General features: G+C 37.9%; 1 protein-coding gene across 17 annotated transcripts in view; it reads left to right on the top strand.

Annotated features, from left to right (window-relative positions):
• The window catches only part of PBRM1 (polybromo 1), a 65,432-nt gene that overhangs the window by 15,864 nt on the left and 29,080 nt on the right, over window positions 1-20,488 (top strand). For all 17 annotated transcript variants that reach the window (XM_054216670.1, XM_054216669.1, XM_054216679.1 and 14 more), the window contains 7 exons: window positions 106-197; window positions 4,800-5,016; window positions 13,892-14,033; window positions 14,605-14,702; window positions 16,862-17,138; window positions 18,250-18,355; window positions 19,619-20,261. In XM_054216670.1, coding sequence (XP_054072645.1) covers window positions 106-197; window positions 4,800-5,016; window positions 13,892-14,033; window positions 14,605-14,702; window positions 16,862-17,138; window positions 18,250-18,355; window positions 19,619-20,261 — 1,575 coding nt within the window. The remainder of the gene's footprint in view (window positions 1-105; window positions 198-4,799; window positions 5,017-13,891; window positions 14,034-14,604; window positions 14,703-16,861; window positions 17,139-18,249; window positions 18,356-19,618; window positions 20,262-20,488) is intronic.

The following is a 20,488-nucleotide window of genomic DNA, read 5'->3' as shown; positions in this document are numbered from 1 at the left end:
TGTTTACTTACACACTCTGGGTGACTGTTAATGGTTAACATGATAACCCTTTTCTGGTTGTTTTTTTTTTTTTAATTTTGCACTTTTTTTTTTCCTCTTTTATAGTAACAAAAGATCAGCCCAAGGGGATCGTTTATCAGCAATAACCATGGCATTGCAGTATGGATCAGAAAGTGATGAGGATGCAGCTTTGGCTGGTAGGAACTAAAATGCGGTTTCTCTATTTATTTTCTTAAATTAAAGTGTTTGGAGTAAGCAAAACTGTAGAGCTCCTGATACATTCAAATATCTTCACTTAAAAAATAATTTGCATTGTTTCCAAGCTCAGCATGTAATTCTATTAAATCCAACCCCGGTTTCCTCTAAGTACAAATTTATGAATGTACAGCTGGTAAGATAGGGTAGGCCAAACTTGCTCGCATGTTTTGAATTTAGTGTGTGTGTTTCCAAGTATCCTTATCCAAGCCTTAGGAAACTATTGCTTGTTTTTGTTCCTTCTAATATGAAGCAGAAAAGGAGACAGCGGAGAAGACATTGAGTGCTTCTTGCAGTAGAAGAGATTTACAATGCTGCAATTGTTTGAGAGAAGTCTCGCTCGCACTGGCTTGTTCTCTCTTGCTCCTTTGTGCCATTGGGTCTTCTAAGTACCTGTCAGGTTTTATTTTTTAAGGTGAAGATAATCTCGAAGTATAAGGATAGATAAGTGTTAGAACTTAATTTAGAAATACCTGGTCTAGCCGAGCAGTCATGAAATCTTGCATGAAGGTTTATGTTGAAACAAAAGCACATAAAAAGGCATGCCTTCACACAGCATCCCTGGTTTCGTAATAAGCATGCTTTAGCATTATACTATAAGCATATATGCCATAATATATGCATTATATTAGATATTTCAGTATTGGTCATAAATTGTTATAGATTGTCAGCCTGTTTTGATAGTTACATTCTCAGTAACTTCCTTGCATTCATCTCAAAGCAGGTTTTCAAACTCTTTTTTTCACATATACTGTTGGTGGTTTTTTGTTTTTTACATTATTTCTGCATTGGTGTGAAATGATGCACCTCTTCAATATATGTTTTTCGGGCATTTATTTCACACCTGGTAATTGAATTGTACTCACCACTGTTTTCCAGTGGAGGGATATGCTCTAGAATTTTTTTGGATCATTTTAGATCTTGCTGCAAGCAAAAGCATTTTTATTCCTGTTATCCCAGAGTTCAGTTATTGCTTCAGAGCAGCTGCTTTCTGGGAGTTGTGAGGAGTATTTATTAGCTTGGTTCAGCGTGATTGTTAGCTCCTATTTTTGCAAATTGTAACTGTGTAAAAACCACATAGCTTTTTACGTCTTTATGTGATTTAAATTCTTGAAGTGATATAACTACTTTCAGGTGCCACCTGTACTGTGGACATTATTGTCATTTTCATGGGGCCATTCTTACACGTCTGAGATTTTTGCCTTGCTGCTGTTGAAGCTCTCTCCTATCTTTATTGCATTCACCTAAGAGGCAATGTCAATTTTTTTGGCAGCCCTCTGTCACCCATAAGATTTTCTGTCCAATGTACTGCTTGAACATCCCCATGCTTTCAGTCTCTGGAGGAAAGAGATTTTTATTTAAACCAGGTGGTCTTTTTATTAGTTGCGCTGGTATCTCATCCTTTTTCCTTCCTCTAACACTCGCTAAAATAAATGAGAAGTAGACTGCATGACTGAACATGAAGGGAACTTTCTCCTTCTTGATATAGAGAATTAAATCTTTATGAGCTTCTTTGATTGTAGCAGTTGCCTGAGGAATGAGCAATATCTGTTTCCAACTTGGAGTTTATCCTCACAGTTTCAGAGGGTGTCATGGTGTGATGGAGCTTGTAGATTTTCAGCTCAAATGTACAAGGGCATGAGCAGCTTCTGCAGCTCCCTCGCTCCTCATTATACGTCTGCAAAGTCAGGCATAGATGGTCATTACGTATTACTTGCAAATAAGTATTTCATTTAGTAAACAAAGCTATTTTATTTCTTATTATTTCATTTAGAAAGGTTTTGAGACTGGGTGCTGCTTTTGGTTTTACTAGTGTCTATCTTCAGTTAGATTTTGAGCATTCATTGTTGTCCAGGTGCTTTCAGACCACAAAGGAGACAGTGTTTAAAGCAAATCACTTACTGAGTAAAGGCTAATTTTCTTTCCTATACACTCAAATACTTTCCTCTCTCTCTGCTCTTTGTCTTCATCATTGAGTAAGAATACGTGTATATGATATATGAGTTTATATCTGATAAAAAAGCTCAGTCCAGTTGTAAATTAGATGGCTTCCTCCTTTTGCAGTGAAGTCAATTTAACATCACTCCATTATGAAGCTGTCCCTTCACTGGGAACAGTCACTGTGGTATGGAATGACCAGCAGGAAATACATTTTGTTTGGGACTGTTGAATGGTGTATATTTTGTGGTTATGGTTTACTGTGTGCTTGTTTTTTTTTCCCTGTATCTGCTAACTGTAGTTGTGGTAACAGCTGCATGAGAGAGGAATAACTGACTGTTACTCTCCACGGCCAGCCTGTGCTTAGTGGGGATGTGGGACCTGGTCCTGCTGCATATTAAAGAATCTACAGTCTTGCAATAGGTTGTTTGTTCCATAGCAAAATACAGATTTTTTTTCCTGTTTTCTGATCTGAGTAATACACTCTTCTTCAGTTCTTTAGATAACAGATTTCATATTAGGAGAACACTACATATTCTTACATATTCAGAAAATGATAATGTTTGACACATTGCTTTTAAAGAACATGCACATCATAGTGAAATTGTTTATAGCTGTGTTACAATATTATGTAAACACTTTTCCTTTTAGTGCCTGTTTAATTTACTTAGATTTTTATTTTAGGGAATGCCTTGTGTTACACTTTCAATACAAAGGAAGTACACTTCTTACTTAGGGTGTTGAACTGCTGCGCTGCTGGCTGCCATGTGTCAGAGAACAGCAATATACTCGACTAGTTTCTTATTTTTTCTCTTTCATAAAAACAAGGTCTGCTTTTCTATTCTGTTTCTTACTTTTTGATGGAGCACTCTGAACTGAACTGTTTTGAGTGAACAAACTGAACTGAACTGTTTTAGTTAAACAAAACCAGAGACGGTATTTTGCTGCATAATCCATTTTGGAAACTTACTTTACCTGATGGCATCCTCTGAGATGTTAGCATTTATCTCTGTGTTCAGGCTGATGTGTTAGGTACAGGAAAACATAGTGCTAACTCCAATCTTTCGACTCTACCTGAGTTACTCTCTCCAGCTGCGGCTTTGCTGGCTAGCGTGTAGTAGATGCTAGGCCATTAAGTGATGCTGCTTGTACAGATACGTAATTAGGATAATTTTGAGTGTCTTCCCTCAATCAGTAATGAACGTCTTCGTCATGTGTTTGCATATCTGCTGAGGTCTGCTTGTTGTTTAGCTTGCATCCAGCTTTTCCAGTAGGTCCTGTGCATCATACGCTCACATAGATCTGCAGTGTCAGACTGCAGAGGAAAAATGCTAGTACTATGTTGTTATCCAGAGAGTGTCCCCTGGCTTTGTCCTCATTTCAATATGTCTTTACTGAACTTGGATAGAAAGCTTGAAACGTTGCCAGCCTCCACTGAGCAATAAGGAAAGTGCCAGCTGGAAACTTGGCGTGAGTGTTAGAGAGCTGTCTTTTGTGTAACTGAGTTATCCAGCGTGTCATCTGCCAAGCTTTCCTTCAAACTTTAATTCATAAGAGGGGAAAAAGGGTGAATAATTAAACTCTGGTATGTGCAAAACCACACAGATTTTATGTTGTGCCTGTCCGCAAGGTGCAAATTACAGCATTTGTGGTACTGAGAAACGTGGAAGGATTTGCTGTTTATTGCTTCCCGTCCTGTGCTTCCACTACCAGCGTTTTTTCGTTCTTGTTGTGGTTCTGTTGCTCCCTTAGTGTTTATCCTGATTTTATCTGCAGTCAATGTTAGTTTTTCACAGCATTTCTTTCGCTCATTTCACTCCTGAAGCATAATATATGCTCCATATAGATAACTAGAAAAGTTTGCCATAAAATTTGTAAATGCTTTATTATGAAATGTTTATGCTAATTATATAATAATTCTAAAATATTTATTTCTTCTTCACTTTGCATACATTAGAAATACACTCTCAGGCTTTAGTTTCAATTTTTTCTGCTAAACTTCACAATTTCTGAATTGAGCTGTGATTAATATGGTCTAAAGGATTGTAGAAGTTTTGAGGTAATCTTTTTGATATATATGCAAAAATTAATTTTCAATTTGGCCATTTTGCTTAACTGGCTAGGCACCTTTGAAAATTCCAGACATGGTTGGTCAATTTATATTCTTGTAGTGAGCTTTTGTCAGATAGCAGAGTGGCAGCCGTTCAATATCCAGATGTATTTGGCACAAATACTAGTATTAATGGTTCAATGAGTAAATCAGATGTAGCTGTTGTGTAGGTAGTGTGTAGTCTCATATACGAACAGTTCTCAGCACTTGTAGGTGGCAGGAGTGTATTACCAGTGACAGAACTGAAGTCTCATCTGATAAGAGAGATTGCAATACCTGGATAAAGCACTTTTTTTGTCAGCTTGAGCCTCATAATATGTATTTGTAATGTCTTCTTCTGAGGTATGAATCTGGCTGCCAGAGAGTGGCTGAACACCCTCTATTGAGGGACTGCTTTTTCTCCTCGTTTAGATCTTTATTAATTTGAAAGGTCAACCAAAAAACCCACTCTGAATTGTCCTGCTAAGTTTCCCGTTTTTCTTTTCTCTCTGCGCAGCTGCTGCTCGTTATGAAGAGGGAGAATCTGAAGCCGAGAGCATTACTTCCTTCATGGACACTTCTAATCCTCTTTATCAGCTTTATGACACAGTTAGAAGTTGCCGAAATAATCAGGGCCAGCTCATATCTGAACCCTTTTTCCACTTGCCCTCCAAGAAGAAGTATCCTGATTATTATCAGCAAATTAAAACACCTATTTCATTACAGCAAATCAGGTAAGAAAACTGAACACAAACTACACCTGGTGGCAAACTGTTCAAGGGTTTCTTTTTATTTCCAGGATCCTATCTTGTGGTCAAGTTCTCAATACCTAATGCAGTATATACCATCTTTCCTCTATATTTGTGTTGCTTCTTGTTTCAACTCAGTCTGCGTCAGTCTTTTTATCATCTTTTACAGATGGCTACCATTGGGTTTATTTTCCATGGAGTTTTGTTTGTAACGTGCCTGAAAGGCTACCATATCAATAATTCTGAAGGCTGGGTGAGCAGCAGGGATGAAAGCTTCTGCAGAACCCCCCATTATTTTTCCTTGACCCTGATGGCTTGGTTACCTCTTACTGCCATGGTTTTTAAATTAATAGTCTTCAGCAATGTGACTTATAGAAAGATAGTTGCAATTACATTCCTTTTGTCTAGGTCACTGTAGACCTGTGGAGAATAATTACTTTCGTTCATAATGTAGCTAGTCTGGGATGAAGTAGCAAAGCAGTACACGATTTATAAATCTGTGAGCCATGAAAGGTTCATCAACCCGCAGAGCGCGGTCATTGGATTAAAAACCTGAGTAAAAAAAAAAAGGGAGCAATAGCTTTCTTTAGCGGTCCAAGATATGCTAATACGATGGATATATGTCAGGGTCCTGAGTGCATTGATAGACCTTAATGTCACTGACCAGCCTCGGATGGCCCCGGCCTCCTGCCCGGTGGCCTCTGGGGCTCCACTCCCTGCCTGAGCTACACTGCAGGAGTGCTGGTCCTCCAGCTTCAGTGAGTGAGGACTGGACCCAGACGCTAATACATGGATCTGTACCTTTTAGTTATACCGTAATGTGATCTGCTAGACTTGGTAAAATTGTTGAATAAGCAGCGGTTTTGTTAAATCATAAGGTAACATGTGCTGGGGAACAAGTATGGAGCTACCACTCTGGTTATCTAGCCATTAGTGGCTTTAAAGCATTTTTTCTTCTGTCTCTAGTACAGCTGTTGCTTGGCAAAGAAAGTGTTGTGTCTTGAACGAAGCACAAAATGTACTTGATGGGGAAAAAAAAAAAAGGTGAAACTGAGAAAAATCATTGGCAGTTGTCAGGGAGCTTTTTTGTCTGAATGTACCAAAGACTATTGGCTCAAATTATGTATAAACAGATTTAATTGGGTGAGGCCTTCCATTAAAAATATACTTTATATCAGTTATAGGACAAATAATAAATAAAGCTGCATTTCTGCTTTCCTTACAGTGTAGGCAGGTTGGATGTGGCTGTGTGAGCAGTACAAAAATGGCATGCAAATATACGAAGAACTATAGAAAAAAATTACTGCCTGAGAGCTTAGAAAATAAAAAGGGACAGTCTTTTTAGAAATGGTGTTTGTAGATCAAAAGTTAAAATACAGTATTTATAATAGCCCAACAACTGCTTTTAGGAAATTCTGCAATTTAACTGTTCTTTAAAATTACCACATAATCTTCACTTCTTACTATTCCTAAAAAGCGTTGAAATCATGGATATGTGTACTGATTTGATGTGCTTTAGGGAAAACTGAAGCTAGCATGGTTTTACTGATATTGCAAATGTGTCCGTAGGTATTCAAAACTGCCGCACATTAGGGGTGGAGATTTTTTGTGGGTTTCTTTTTTGTTGTTGGTGGTGGTTGGTTGTTTTTTTTTCTGTTTTGTGGTTTTTGGGTTTTTTTGAGATGTGAATACAGAGAACGTATCTTCCGTTCACAGATGGGGACAGAAAAGTTAATTGTCCTAGTAAAAACCTGAAGGTGTTGGAGTAAAGCCTGGCATTCCTGTCTCGTTGTTTCGCTTTGGCATTGGGCTGCCTAGGCCATCCTGCCAGGGTGAACTGTGGCATGTGTGGCTGTTGCAAATTTTATAGCTAGTCATATATTTCAGGAGTTTGTCTGTGTTAAATGCAGGAAAACCCTTACAAAATAATATATGATGTCTAGAAGGGAGAGTACGGGTACGTTTTGTTTTAATGAGATGTTCTTTATACTTATTCCAGCCACTTAATCACTTTAAGAGCTTTATGAACCTCAGTCATTTGAGGTGCTGATCCTGAGCTGTTCCTGGATGTGGGAGGTAATCCTGCCAATGGCTTTAGTTTTCTGCTACTTTCCTCCTGACTTGCTCTTTACAGAATCACAGAGTAGCTGAGGTTGGAAGGAACACCATCCAGTCCAGCCCCTGGCTATAGCAGGATTATCCAGAGCCAGTTGCCCAGGACTATATCCAGCTGGAGACTCCACGACCTCCCTGGGCAACCAGTGTCAGTGTTTGACCATCCTCCCAGTAAAAAAAAAAAAAAAGAGTTTGGAGGGTTTTCTTCTTTTTCTTGTGTTCAGATGAAATTTCGGGTGTTTCAGTTTGTTCCCGTTACCTCTTGCCCCATCAGTGGGCAGAGTGAGATGAGTCTGGCTCCCTCGTCATTCCTTCCCACCAGGTGCTCACACTGATGAGACTCCCCTGCCTCAACCAGGGCAAAACTCGGAGCTGTGGAACAAGAATATCCTATTTTCAAAGAAAGGCATGACACTGCGAAGGCCGTGACTTTCAGATGTGGTAAAAGTGCATGGTGTGGAGGTTATTTTGCAAACTTAACGTTGCTGATGAAAAGTCATTCTGTAATTACAAATGGCTGGAGGAAGAGTTGGGAAACAATGCAGCTCAATGTGTTCAGTTACCTGGTACGTCAGTGCCAGATCCTGGCATGCTTACAACAACTGTGTTCCTTAGTACATTTTACAACGTTAGTGCGATCCCTAAGGCAAGTGGGCTGGAGGAGGGACGCGCTCCGGGGAATTCCCTGGCAGCAGTTCTTTCTTGACACACATGTGAGGCCCATGGGGGTGCGCGGAGACCCAAATCCCTGTCTTCATTGGCACGCCCCAGTGTCTTGTGCTCCAGGAAGCTGGGGCTGTAGTTGAGGTTTAAAAAAGTGTGTGGATCTGGAATAAAACACGGTTGGTTTTGCGTGATGTCTATTATTTGAGAATTTGAAATACGTTTTTCTTAGGAACCTACATCCTGTTGAACAATTGTCTGTGAGATGGGAATCTAACTCTTACATTTCACTGCAGTGGGATGTGTTGAGGTTCTCCTGAAACTGTGAAATTTGTGGTGACTCTTGTTGCCTTTGGATTAATTATTAATTACTTGAGTTGAATTTACAGTAAATATGATCTGGTCAGGCATATTAACCCCATTTCTAGTAATATGGCAAATAAAGGAGTGGAACTTATCTTGAAAAAATGGAGACTGCTGTCTGGCTTAAAGCCTGAATAGTTTATTGAGAACTTTGTTTTTCAATGACAGTTTAAGCCCAATACAAGTTAAGTTCTCAATTAAAAAAAAATACATTAATGTTTTATTATTCTATTGACTTTGGGAAAATAACATGTCACTGTGTTACAGTTTGCTTAATTTATGAATGAGTTAATATTCTTCGCAGAGAAATTTATTTCTCTCTAATATTTAGAACACCTTGCAAATTTTCACTTTGTCTGAGATTTATCAGTTCTCTCATTCCTTTTTTCACTTAATATGATTTAATATTTGTTGAATATTGTACAGTTTTAAAATCTTCTGTAGGTATAAGCAATTTTCCTACCTTAGCAAGTACTTTCAGTGCATATCATATGTACGGCCTTTATAAAATCACAGATTCAAGTGAACAAGGTTCTGGATGTACTTTATAAAAAGATTATTTCATTCCTCAGTAGGGCGTTTGTCAAATGCCTTTATTGCTCTCTTTGTTACAGTGGTTTTTCCCCAAGGGGGCTGGAGTAGCCTCTGGACTTCACAGTTTCAGAAGAAGAGAAAAGAAGTTACACGATAACTGGTTTTAGCCATGGTTTGAATATTTATTTTTTTTCCTTTGGCATTTTTTAGGCGTAGTGTCTGACTAATGAGATCTTTTGATTATATGGAGACAGTATCTTGATGTTCTTCAGTTCTTTAGGATGCTGCACCTGAAGGACTGATAAGTTTCCAGTAGACCTTTTAGGGAGTTGAGTGCCAGCTTACTGTATGGTTTTTTAATTATTATTCTGATTTTGACCAAATTAAATGTCATGCCATGTTGTTTTGGGCTTAGTGGCCTTATGAAACTTTTCTTCCTCATTTTGCAAAGGTCATTATGTTTAAAATGATATTCTTGCAAATTTAACTCATGCTTTTGGGTACAATTGTATCACCATCAATCATTTCATAGAAATTTCTCTTGGTTTCTGGTGTATAAAGTTGAAGTTTAATTTGTAATATGTTGGCAGTGACTTGCTATTGAACAGCGATGTGGATTTGCTTAGTTTTAGCCTTGCTTTGCAAAATAAATTGATGTCTATAAAATTCTTTTCTTCCAAGATTGGTGAGATTTTTTTTTTCTTAATTTATTGCGAAACTGCATTTCATACTGTAAATTTAGAAAAGGCACAATACTTGAGTTCTGCTGAGTTTAATTAAATCTGTTCAAAGTACTTCTGTGAATACCCTTCTTGATTAATCATCCCATTGTTTGCTGACAGCAAGTGCATTGAAGAGGTAGGAGCTTATTTGTGGACTAGAGCGGGATTACTTTTCTCCCGGTGCATTTTGATTTCTTCAGATGTGTGGTTGGAAGTCGTCTGGCTTTCCAAACCATGGCTAAGTCTTGTTTTTTACTTTTGTGGTCAGACCTTTCATGAATTCAACTGTGAATGTAGGTTGTTTGCTTAAAATCAGATGGGCTGCACCTTGCTTATTTGGTTGTGGATAAACAAATGCTGATAGAAGCAAGAGTTTGTTTCCTGGTAAGGTAGTTTGGGTTATAGCTCATCATTCCTTTTTAAGATAATGTTTCCCTTTGTTTTCTGGCTCTTACTAAAGGAGTAAGATATCATTAAGCTGCTTTTCTTCGCTTGTGAACAACTTCGGTCCTCACCTTCTCCATCAGCTTAAAGATTTTGTTTCTACAGGGTCACGAGAGAGCAGAGAGTCAGTGCACATAGAATTTAAGACAAATGGCAACTTCCTATGTTTTTTTTTTCCTGCTTTTTGGGGTTTCAGGGTTAGACTACTGCATTGTTGTGTGCATAGGTCACTGCTTAAAAACAGAGATGAAGCTAGTGTGGGATACCAAGGCTATGTGGAATAAGTGGTATATTTTTAGATGAAGCGTGTGACCGTGGTGTTCTGGGATCCGCATGAGCTGTCTCTGGGAGGAGAGGTAAAGCAAATCCCAGGTTTGTTAGCGTCAAGTGGCTTGGGATCTGCTGTTATGAAGAGTCACCAGTTTCTTTTACCATATCGTGATATCATACAGGACCAATTTAAAATTCTCTCCTTGTAAAAAGAAAATTGTTGCAGGCAGGGTATACTCCCTAGAGAACACTATTGCCTTGCTTGTTCTGCCTGCAGCTTGCTTTGAATTTGTTCTGCTTCAGAAGATATGACAAATCCCCCCTTTTCTCAGTTTGATAAAACTGGCACCTAAGCATTTGATTGAGCAGGATCAAGATATATTACTAATAAGTAAATTTGATTTATGGTATCATGCTGACAGTGTTACTTCATAGATGCTGAACTTACATGTGATAAGAATGTAGAGTTGTCTGTTGGCTTTAGTGTCTTGGGAGGATGGTGGTTGATGTTGAGTTTTTTAGTCAGTGTAATCCTGGATTGTCAGTGGCATTTCACGGCATTGCTTTTTTCTTCTTCCCCCCTATCTGTGACTTTAAGCTGGGTACAGAACAACTCCAAATAAAGAAGAGTAATACAAAGTGATAGTAGGAAAAAGCAATTTGAATTGAAGAAGTGATACTTCAATTTAGATGTGGTCCTGTGGGTTCCTCTTTCAGAAAGCTGAAGCCAGACCTCCTGCAGTAGCAATCAAAATACAAACTCGCAATTCTGTAATTGTAATTTATGAAATTAATGGGAAGGCTAGAAACTTCCACTTTTTATTCTTCTTGCTGTCTAGTCTGTCAAAGCTTGTTTTATTTCTTTGGAAGAAAGCAGACATGCCAGGCTTGCACAAGAATGTTTATAAACTACATGCTACTAATACTTAAGCAAAATATGAGCCCAGCGTTGAAAAGTAGGAATGTTGCATTCACACTTGCTTACTTGCAAGAGGATGAACTGCGAGTAGATCTTGAGAGGACTTTATCCCAGCCTGGTGGTTATGGTTTCTGAAGTCCTTGTCCTCCAGCTGTTGTCTTTATCAGTAAAAAGCATTGAGACATTTTAGAATCATAGAATCATAGGGTTGGAAGGGACATCTGGAGATCATCTAGTCCAACCCCCTGCCAAAGCAGGGTCACCTTAGAGCCTTTAGACACCTGTCATAAGTATTTAGTATTCAAATCTAAGGCAGTTGTGGTAGTCTTCACTTTATGGGATCCTTAGTTGGAGCCTAATTCTGCAAATTTGTCAGTATGAGTTGTCACTTGGAAACAAATTACGCTGATGCCATCTACAGCCAAGGGGAGACAGTAGTCTGTTGGTCAGCACTTCTCTCGGGTGCTGCTCCTGAATTGATTCCTACACAGGACTTGCTTTTTGAGGCTTTTTTTTATGTTCATAATCTCTAAAGTAGTTTATCTGACTTGGGTAGCTTTTTCTAAGATGCAGAATTGCCTTTAGACATTATTTTTGTTTTACATTAATCCTTTGAAAGTTTGAAACCTTTTTATAAACATCTGTAATAGCATTGGTAAACAAGGAAATCACTGCTTGTTTACACGCTGAATTACCCTGTGTGCCTTGACAAATTAGAATGTTCTTAAATAATTTTGTTTTGAAAAAAATGAAAACTCACTTTTGATGTTTTCGATAAATATGGGCTTACTAGTTGGTTTTTTTGATGCAAGTTTTTTAAGCCTTTCTATTCTATGTTTTCTTGAATATTTTCTTAATGATGTATTAGCTTTTGTAAAACCAACAAGTGTTTGTGTGCTGAAGTCCTCGAATGGCTTGGCAATATTTTTGTTGAACTACAAGAATTAATTACATACATTTTACTCTATAGATTTTGCTTTCAGATTAGCTGGAGAAGATGTAAGGTCGCCTGTAGTGTTTGTTCACAGACAGTGGCAAGAGCGTGAAATAAACTCAGCGTTTACGTCCTCGGTATTTATGAGCCTATGCATCATGTGCTAGTGGTTTAGGGCAAAATAATCCTGAATTTAACGGGCTTTTAATTTTGTTTCTTACTTTTTTAGTAGCAGTCATATATTCCTTAACATATGCAAATAATTGTTGCTGGAGTTTTACAAGGTAGAAATGGAGGCTAACTTTGCCTTTTCATCATGGCCATTTAATTGGTACCCAAACTCTTGCTTTTGGAAGCAGGTGTGTGTGTTTGGTTTTTTGTTATTATTATTTGTATTTTTTACTAATTTAATGAAAATTGTATTGGTAACTCTCCTTTTTTTGGAATTGCAGAGTGAGTGAAGCTGACAGGAAAACTTTTCGATTACCTGTTGCTTCAGTTGGAAACGTTAAAAATAATCTAAATAACATGCATAAAGGTTTGCAAGATACTGATGTCTTCAAGTGTTAAAAAAGATACGTTAACCTAAACTGGTCATTTTAAATGAGAATGACAACAAATGATTTTCTCCACATTTTACACTTAGGACATTTATCCCAAATTAATTTTGCTTTTCTCATAGTCATTGAGGACACACTTGCTTTTCAGCTCTGAAAGAAATAAGAAAGTAACATGCTACATGTCAGTAAGGCGCATCCAGCTGCCATCCTGGCAACATGCGGGTAGTTGGATGTTTCCTGCGAAATGTATTTCCATCATGACAGCTTTGTAGACAACACAGGCACTTCTCGGTAGTTTTTATAGCAGCTTCAGCTCTGTGCTGTGTTTAATCCAACCGGGGCTTCCTCGTCCTTGGCTGACCAGTGAAGAGTCCTGTATGACACAAGTTGTTCGCTGGTTCAGCTCTGAGGTCACATTGGCAGGAAAGGGTTGGGACTAAAAGATACTATATTAAATTTATTTTGTGATAGTGCTTACACTCCATCAGACAGGTTCGTGTTCAGCTCCGTGCCTTAGAAACCAGGCTGGGTTTAAAGGTGGTGAGCACGTGAAAGGTGGTGGTGACCAGTGGATGTGACAGGCAAGCAGGTGAGGAAGGAGATGTGAAGGAGGATGACCGTGTTTTGTAGTTGTGATAGAGTTTGGTTTTTCTGTTGTTGCAGATTACTGTTTTCTGTTACATTTAACGAGGTATTGGAAGGTTTTAAAAAGTTGGCTAGAACTTTCACCACTTGTGCAAAGAAATACGAGAAAACAACATTAAGTTATTGGCAAATGTAGTGCACTGATTCATCTCTTCAGCATATGAAAAATAAGGGTTTTTTGTCGTTAGTCCTTTTCACCCGAAGTGCACTTTGAGGGTAGCACAAGTCAACAACCAGGTGATTTTAAGAGAAGGCAAAAATTGGAGGGGATTAGTATGAGAGGTGCTGGGCACTTTTGAAGGTGGGTGGAACTGATGTGTGGGGAAGGCAGCGCTGGTGGCTGCGCAGAGCTCACCCGTCGCATTGACGTCGTAGCCAGGCCCTACACGTCACAGCTGAGGCGTCCTGGAGTTGTCTCAGCAGGTTGTGCTTCTGCCTCGTCTGTACCACATCTGGTCTGAGTATGAGAACAGGACTTCCATCGGACAACTTTCAAAATCATTCTTTAAGAGGAGATATGTTTCCCTAATACAGTTACAATTGGAAGACATTACTGCAGCATCAGAAAGAGAAAGCACATTCCTGTAATTAGAGCTCTTTGGATATTGATTTATCGTAAAAATGAAGATGTTAAAGAACTGTTTTCCAATGTGTAATTGTGAAATACCTGATTGGTATTTATCTTTTGCAGAACCAAGCTGAAGAACCACGAATATGAAACTTTAGATCAGTTGGAGGCTGATCTGAATTTGATGTTTGAAAATGCCAAGCGCTACAACGTTCCCAATTCTGCCATCTATAAAAGAGTACTGAAAATGCAGCAGGTTATGCAGGTGTGTGGAGTAGAATAATCAAAAGATATATCTTCACATGTGAATTTATCTCCCTAATGAATGTTTTTCCAAAACGATTTTTAACTAGACCTGTATTTGCAGTAGCATTTTCTTGCTTAGGGGGAAGTATGAAAATGGAGGCCATCATAGAGTAATTTTTCTTCAGCACACCTGCTGCCTTCTGTGATTTCTTTTGACCACTTTTATTCTCTACCTATGACTCTTAACCCAATGAAGTTGTGAGAAAATTGATGATGTGGAGGTTTTTTAAGGTTTGCAGGTAATTGGAGGATGCTAAAACACTTCAGATTTCATGAAGTGTTCCAGCCAAGTGCTGCAGTCTGAAATGGCATTATTTTCAAATTGATTCCTCAAAAATTTTTCTGACAGTTAAAAATAATTATTCTGCTATTTTATGTCGGCCAACTTGTATTAAATAAATCACTGGAAATATTTTGACAATGATTTAGTCTCAAAACCCATGGTTGCATCTGATCTGTTCTGGTGTTTAATATTGTTCTGGAAATGTCCAGCGGTGAGTTTGGCTTCAGGTTTTTCTTCTTTTTTTTAGGCAAAGAAGAAGGAGCTTGCTAGGAGAGACGACATTGAGGATGGGGACAGTATGATTTCTTCTGCTACATCAGATACTGGAAGCTCAAAAAGGAAAAGGTATGCACTTCTGTACTTCCTGCAGACCATGATATTGCTACATCTTTTATTTGTTTAAGAGAATATTAAACCATGGGTTTTAGCATTTGTGTAAGGATTGGTAGTTCTGAAACTTAACTTCATTAAGTGTTGGTTCAAATTAATTCAAAACTATTTCATGACTTTATTTTCCTTTTTTGCCTTATTAATTGGCAGTTGTCAACATAACTTCAGTTCAGTAAGTGGCATGGATGCTGTAGTTGCACTGAGTTACGTAACTTTGTCAGTGGATTTCAGGATTTTTATTTATGCGGGTTTTTTTAGCCTGATGTGTAGACTGTCTTCACAGGTTGTTAGCAATTATTGCTTCTTTTCTACCACTTCTCTAATATATGACTATTCATGTGGTTTGTGTACCAATTTCAGAATATAATTAAGGTTAACACTGCAATTGAATTAAATTTTTGGAAGTTTATAGTCTTACTCTACAAATATTTTTATTTGGTGAAGTTTCCTGGCATAAATATTTTCATTTTCCATGATCTGAACTCTTGCTTGAGGAGTTTTCGTCATTAATGTTGGAGGACTGCTTCTCTCCCCGTTTTGAATTTGCGCTCTTTGGTTACTTACCCGTCAGCAGCCGGGCTGACAGGGGTGTTTGAGAAATAGATAAACTGAGTATAATAGGTTGATTATTCTGAATGCTGTAATGTAAACAAAATTCACACTGGTTTAAAATACACTCTTCTGGTGAGCAATAATGATGGTTTATGGAAAGCATCCTTTAACAGTGATGGCTGTTGTGTAATTGATATTAGTGATGTATTTCACTCCAACAAATGATAGTTTCTCTAGTCGGCCTCATGATATCATTTGAAGTAAGTTCCAACTTTCGATAATATTATTGCAATAGTAGCAACTGCCAGTGTAAAACTGTAATTCAGCATCTTTCTTTGGTGTTGCTTATGACCTTCAGTCTTCTGTATTTTTAGTTCTTTGTTTTGTCAAAGTGACAGCAGTTATGGGGGGAGGAAGGGAATGAAATAGAGCAACAGCAAAGATTCACTTAAGAGCAATCAAGTAAGTGCAACAATATACAGTCATAAAAAAATCTCCAGAGAGAAAATGTTAACATGGATTTAGGAGGTGGTACAGTCTAGGGATGCTAGGGAGAAGAAAAGTAGTGGAATAGTAAGACAGACCATAGTACCAAATAAAGACTGGGAAGGAGCAAATTGCAAAAATCACTAGTTTTGTGATCTTCACATTCAAAGAGAACTACTAACCTAATCAGGCAAGTGAAACTGTCATCAGTGTCCTTTTAACCCTATGTTGCTTTTGATCACCTTGTGCAAGAGAATACTGAAATGCTTAAAAGAAAAAAAATCTGTCAGGCCTTGTCATTTAAGAACAGTAAAAGAGAAAAAGTTGTGTTCATAGGTAAGAGAAATCAAAACGATTTTATTTTCTTCGTGCCTGAAGAGAACCTGAAAATGCTTTTGATATTGTCTGTTCAATAGTTGTTATCAGTTTCACTTGCTGAATGGTAGGAAGTAAAAGAAGATTGCAAATGCTGCTGATGGCAGAAGTGAAGCACCAAGAGGAATTCCAAAATGCTGCTGAAAAAGGAAACTAGGCAGAATTCATCCCATTGGGAAAATAATAGTGACACAGAAGAAAGTTGTTTGAATGTCCCTTTTTATGTATCAGATGCATGACCTGAATCTTGAGTATTGTCAGGCCTTTTACTGTTTCGGCTTTGGTTTTGCTTTACTTACTTCCATTGAACCAAATGTTAAAACTTGGAAACATGTTAAAATGTGGAATTTGGAAGCACATCTCTGTTCTGGCATTGCTCCTTTTGACCTTTGCATTTAGAAAACTAGTTATTTTTCTATTCTGTAGAACACTGAAACTCAAGGTGAAGGAGAAAAAAATTGTATCTTAAAGTTGGCTTCCTGTTTATTTAGCAGACTGCTTGTTATGGTGCTGTCCTTATTTGCAAATGGACCTGCATTTCTAGTACACTTAATGATGAACTTCTTGTGTGTGTGTTTAGGTGGTTGTGGTTGTTTTCTCATGATAGAGGATAATGTCATTTTGATATTAGTGTTGGAAGTGAGGAAAACAGCCCCTGACATTTATTCTTTTCCTTTTTATTCTTCTACTTAACCTAACAGTAAAAAGAATATACGAAAGCAACGAATGAAGATCTTATACAACGCAGTTCTGGAAGCTCGAGAATCAGGCACAGGCAGACGGCTCTGTGATCTGTTTATGGTTAAGCCATCCAAAAAGGACTATCCAGACTATTATAAAATTATCTTGGAGCCAATGGACTTGAAAATGATAGAACACAACATCCGCAATGATAAGTACGTAGGGGAAGAAGCCATGATTGAAGACATGAAGCTCATGTTCCGAAATGCAAGGCATTATAATGAGGAAGGCTCCCAGGTACTGTTTTGATTCTGCAGTCACGCTTACCTCTCTGCCTCTTTGCAGACGTATAAGTTATGGTTGGATGATTTAGCTTTGATTATTATTCTCATTGTTTATAATAATTGCTTCCTGAACTAAAATAGAAATATGACTTTTTCTCTCTGCTGAAGTTTTAAATTCTGTCTTTGTCTGTAGTTGTATAAACACGAAATGCAACACGCTCCTTTGCGAAGGTTAAACTTATTTCCTGTTAGCTAAACTTGTTCCTCTGCTACAAAGGACATCAGCTGAATGTTTCCTAATATGTTTTAAAAAAATAAGCTGGTTACTAAATTTTCATTAATCATTCTCAGTTAATCATGTGAAGGTATTTGCACAGTGAATGGCCATCAATATGTGATTTGGAGCTTGGAACCTCTGAGAAGGGATGTTTTAAGCTTGAAAGAAACCAGCTTTGTTTTCATGGAAGTAGAGAGTACGGAAAATCAGACAAGACGACCTGACTTGTTTAGCCTAGCAAAAGGAGTCTGGAAGGAATATGGTTGTCACTTAGCAATATATTGTAGGGTGTTTCTGTGTTTCTATATCGTGATGTTTCTCAGCCATCAAGCACGATGTTGTGGAACAAAGTGGTGGTAAGAAACCTCCAGCTATTTCTAATGAGGAACTTGGTCAGCTGCTGTACAGGGCTTTATGATGAGGTTGCATTCACCAGGATTGGATTTGAAGACCCAGGGGGACTGTTTTAGTCCTGTGTACCTTGATGGAATCACAGTAGTTCAGGAGATCTTTCATTGCTCAGCAGGATGATTTGATGAGGAAGTTGATGAGACAACTGCACCTCACCACTTTGTAGTCTTTGGAATAGAAATGCAGCTTAATTGGATAATTTATTCAATATTTATATCTCCCTGATTTAGATGGTGTTCATCAATTCTGCTTATCTGTGTAAGTCTATTGAAGGTGTAAATTTGAGAAATAAGCCTTCTTTTTAATCAAGTGTTTGGTTTTGCATTCAGCTTTTTCAAACTAGCATTTAAATGTTTCTTGGGGGCTAGTTCTAAACTAGTCTAAACACAGTAAACCTTGTTTTGTTTTGTTTTTTGATTACTTTACTGATTAATAGGTATACAATGATGCCCATATGCTGGAAAAGATCCTTAAAGAAAAAAGGAAAGAACTGGGGCCCTTAGCTGAAGATGATGATGTTGCATCCCCTAAACTAAAGCTAAGTAAGGCAACCTCGTACATTGCTATGCCTCATTTCAACACCTATGAAAACCCAACAATAGAGATTAAGAGATCTTCGGTTTAGCCAAGAAGACATGATCTACAAATTCACACTGACATGCAAAATAGAATTTTATTCTCAAAATCATGACAGCAATGAAGTGTTTGTGTGTGCATATAATAAAATCTAGTTGTTGCATATCGCATTTTCTAAGGAAAGTAACTTAGAGTGAAGAAAGAAAACTTGGGAATGTTGGCCTTTAGTCATGTGCTGTTATCCAAATGCTGCATTATGGGCTCAGTAACACTTCATTAACATGCTTAATGTATGCTGCTGGCATTGCTTACAAGTAAGGTGCTTCTCAAACTGAGTAAAGCTCTTAATTTCCCTGGTTAAATGTCTGGGATTTCCACAGAATGATAAAAGAAATGTGAGCTTTATTTGGAAAATTATTGAAAGCCATGGAAAACACAGAAGTGAAATTTCCAACAATGTCTGTTCCTAGAGCTGTTGCCCTTAGAAACCGCATTTGCTACTGCTCAGACCTTATGTCCCCTTATTATGTGTTCAGAACTTAACAAACTGAGAAGGATAAAATTGCACAGAAGGGCCTAAAGTACAGGCACACAGCCCTCTTGAAAATAGAATTGTGCAGCTCTGAGGTAAGGGACAGGTGGTAGAGAATTCACAGAGTCTGTGCAGTACAGTAACAGAGATCCTGAATTAACCATAAAGCTCTGATTGCTAGTCCCATGGGAGGCCTTATTTTACATTTTACCTGTAATAATCTTCTCTAATTTGGCATAAACCTGTCGTAAAGGAATCTGATAATATTTAGAACGCTTCATTTTAGTGGTAGCAAAAGCCCCGTGATGACTGGATTTTTAATGGCTCTAGAGAGAAATTCATGTACAACTAGTAAGACCGAATTGAATTTAGAGAAGTTATTAATAACACTAGGTAGGAAATGATGTTTTCCATGCGTAAGTCTGAAGAGACCTTTCGGTGGACTACATAGAAACATATGATTCTGTGTTTGCCAAAAGATAACATTAAAAAAAAAACTATTCGTACTATTATGAAAAATAAAAGAGCTGCAACTTGGAATGGGCTCCATGTTGTGAGTCTTCTGCTCATACCATGAAGTGGTTCTTCAGTAAGCAATTCTGCAATGGAAAGGAGATGGACAAAGAAGTGTGCAAGCTCTGTTTTTGTAATGATTTTTTTTCTTTTTTTTTCTTTTTTTTTTTTTTTGTCTGCTTAGGTAGAAAAAGTGGCATTTCTCCTAAAAAATCAAAATACATGACTCCAATGCAACAGAAATTGAATGAGGTGTACGAAGCAGTTAAGAATTACACGGATAAACGAGGCAGGCGACTGAGTGCCATCTTCTTGAGGCTGCCATCTCGGTCTGAACTTCCTGACTATTATGTGACCATTAAAAAGCCCGTTGACATGGAAAAGATCAGAAGTCACATGATGGCAAATAAATACCAGGATATTGATTCCATGGTAGAGGACTTTGTAATGATGTTCAATAATGCTTGCACATACAACGAACCAGAATCTTTGATTTATAAAGATGCCCTGGTCCTGCATAAAGTTTTGCTTGAAACTCGGAGAGAAATAGAAGGAGATGAGGATTCTCATGTGCCCAATGTCACTTTGCTAATTCAGGAACTTATCCATAACCTTTTTGTATCTGTTATGAGCCACCAGGATGATGAGGGCAGATGCTACAGCGACTCCTTAGCTGAGATTCCTGCTGTTGATCCCAACTTCCCAAATAAACCTCCTCTGACTTTTGATATTATCCGAAAAAATGTTGAAAATAATCGCTACAGAAGATTGGACTTGTTCCAGGAGAATATGTTTGAGGTACTGGAGAGGGCAAGGAGAATGAACAGGTGAGCAAAGCCATGTTTTTCAGGTATTCTTTATCTTATTGCATGAGTTTTGCGATAAGACAAAGGTTGAAGGCTTTCTAAAGTGTTTGCTTTCCTTGATATGGGTCTTTAGAAAACTAAATCTCAAAAGCTTTATCAGGTCTTCAGTAGAATGTATGCTTTCTTTTATAAACAAGGAGATAATTTTGATGTTAATCTTCCAAAGGCTCATGTCATGAAAACCAGGT

This window comes from Rissa tridactyla, chromosome 10 (assembly GCF_028500815.1).
Source record: "Rissa tridactyla isolate bRisTri1 chromosome 10, bRisTri1.patW.cur.20221130, whole genome shotgun sequence".
Lineage (NCBI taxonomy): Eukaryota > Metazoa > Chordata > Aves > Charadriiformes > Laridae > Rissa > Rissa tridactyla.
Note: the sequence above shows the minus strand (reverse complement) of the source record. Positions and strands in the feature narration are given on the sequence as shown.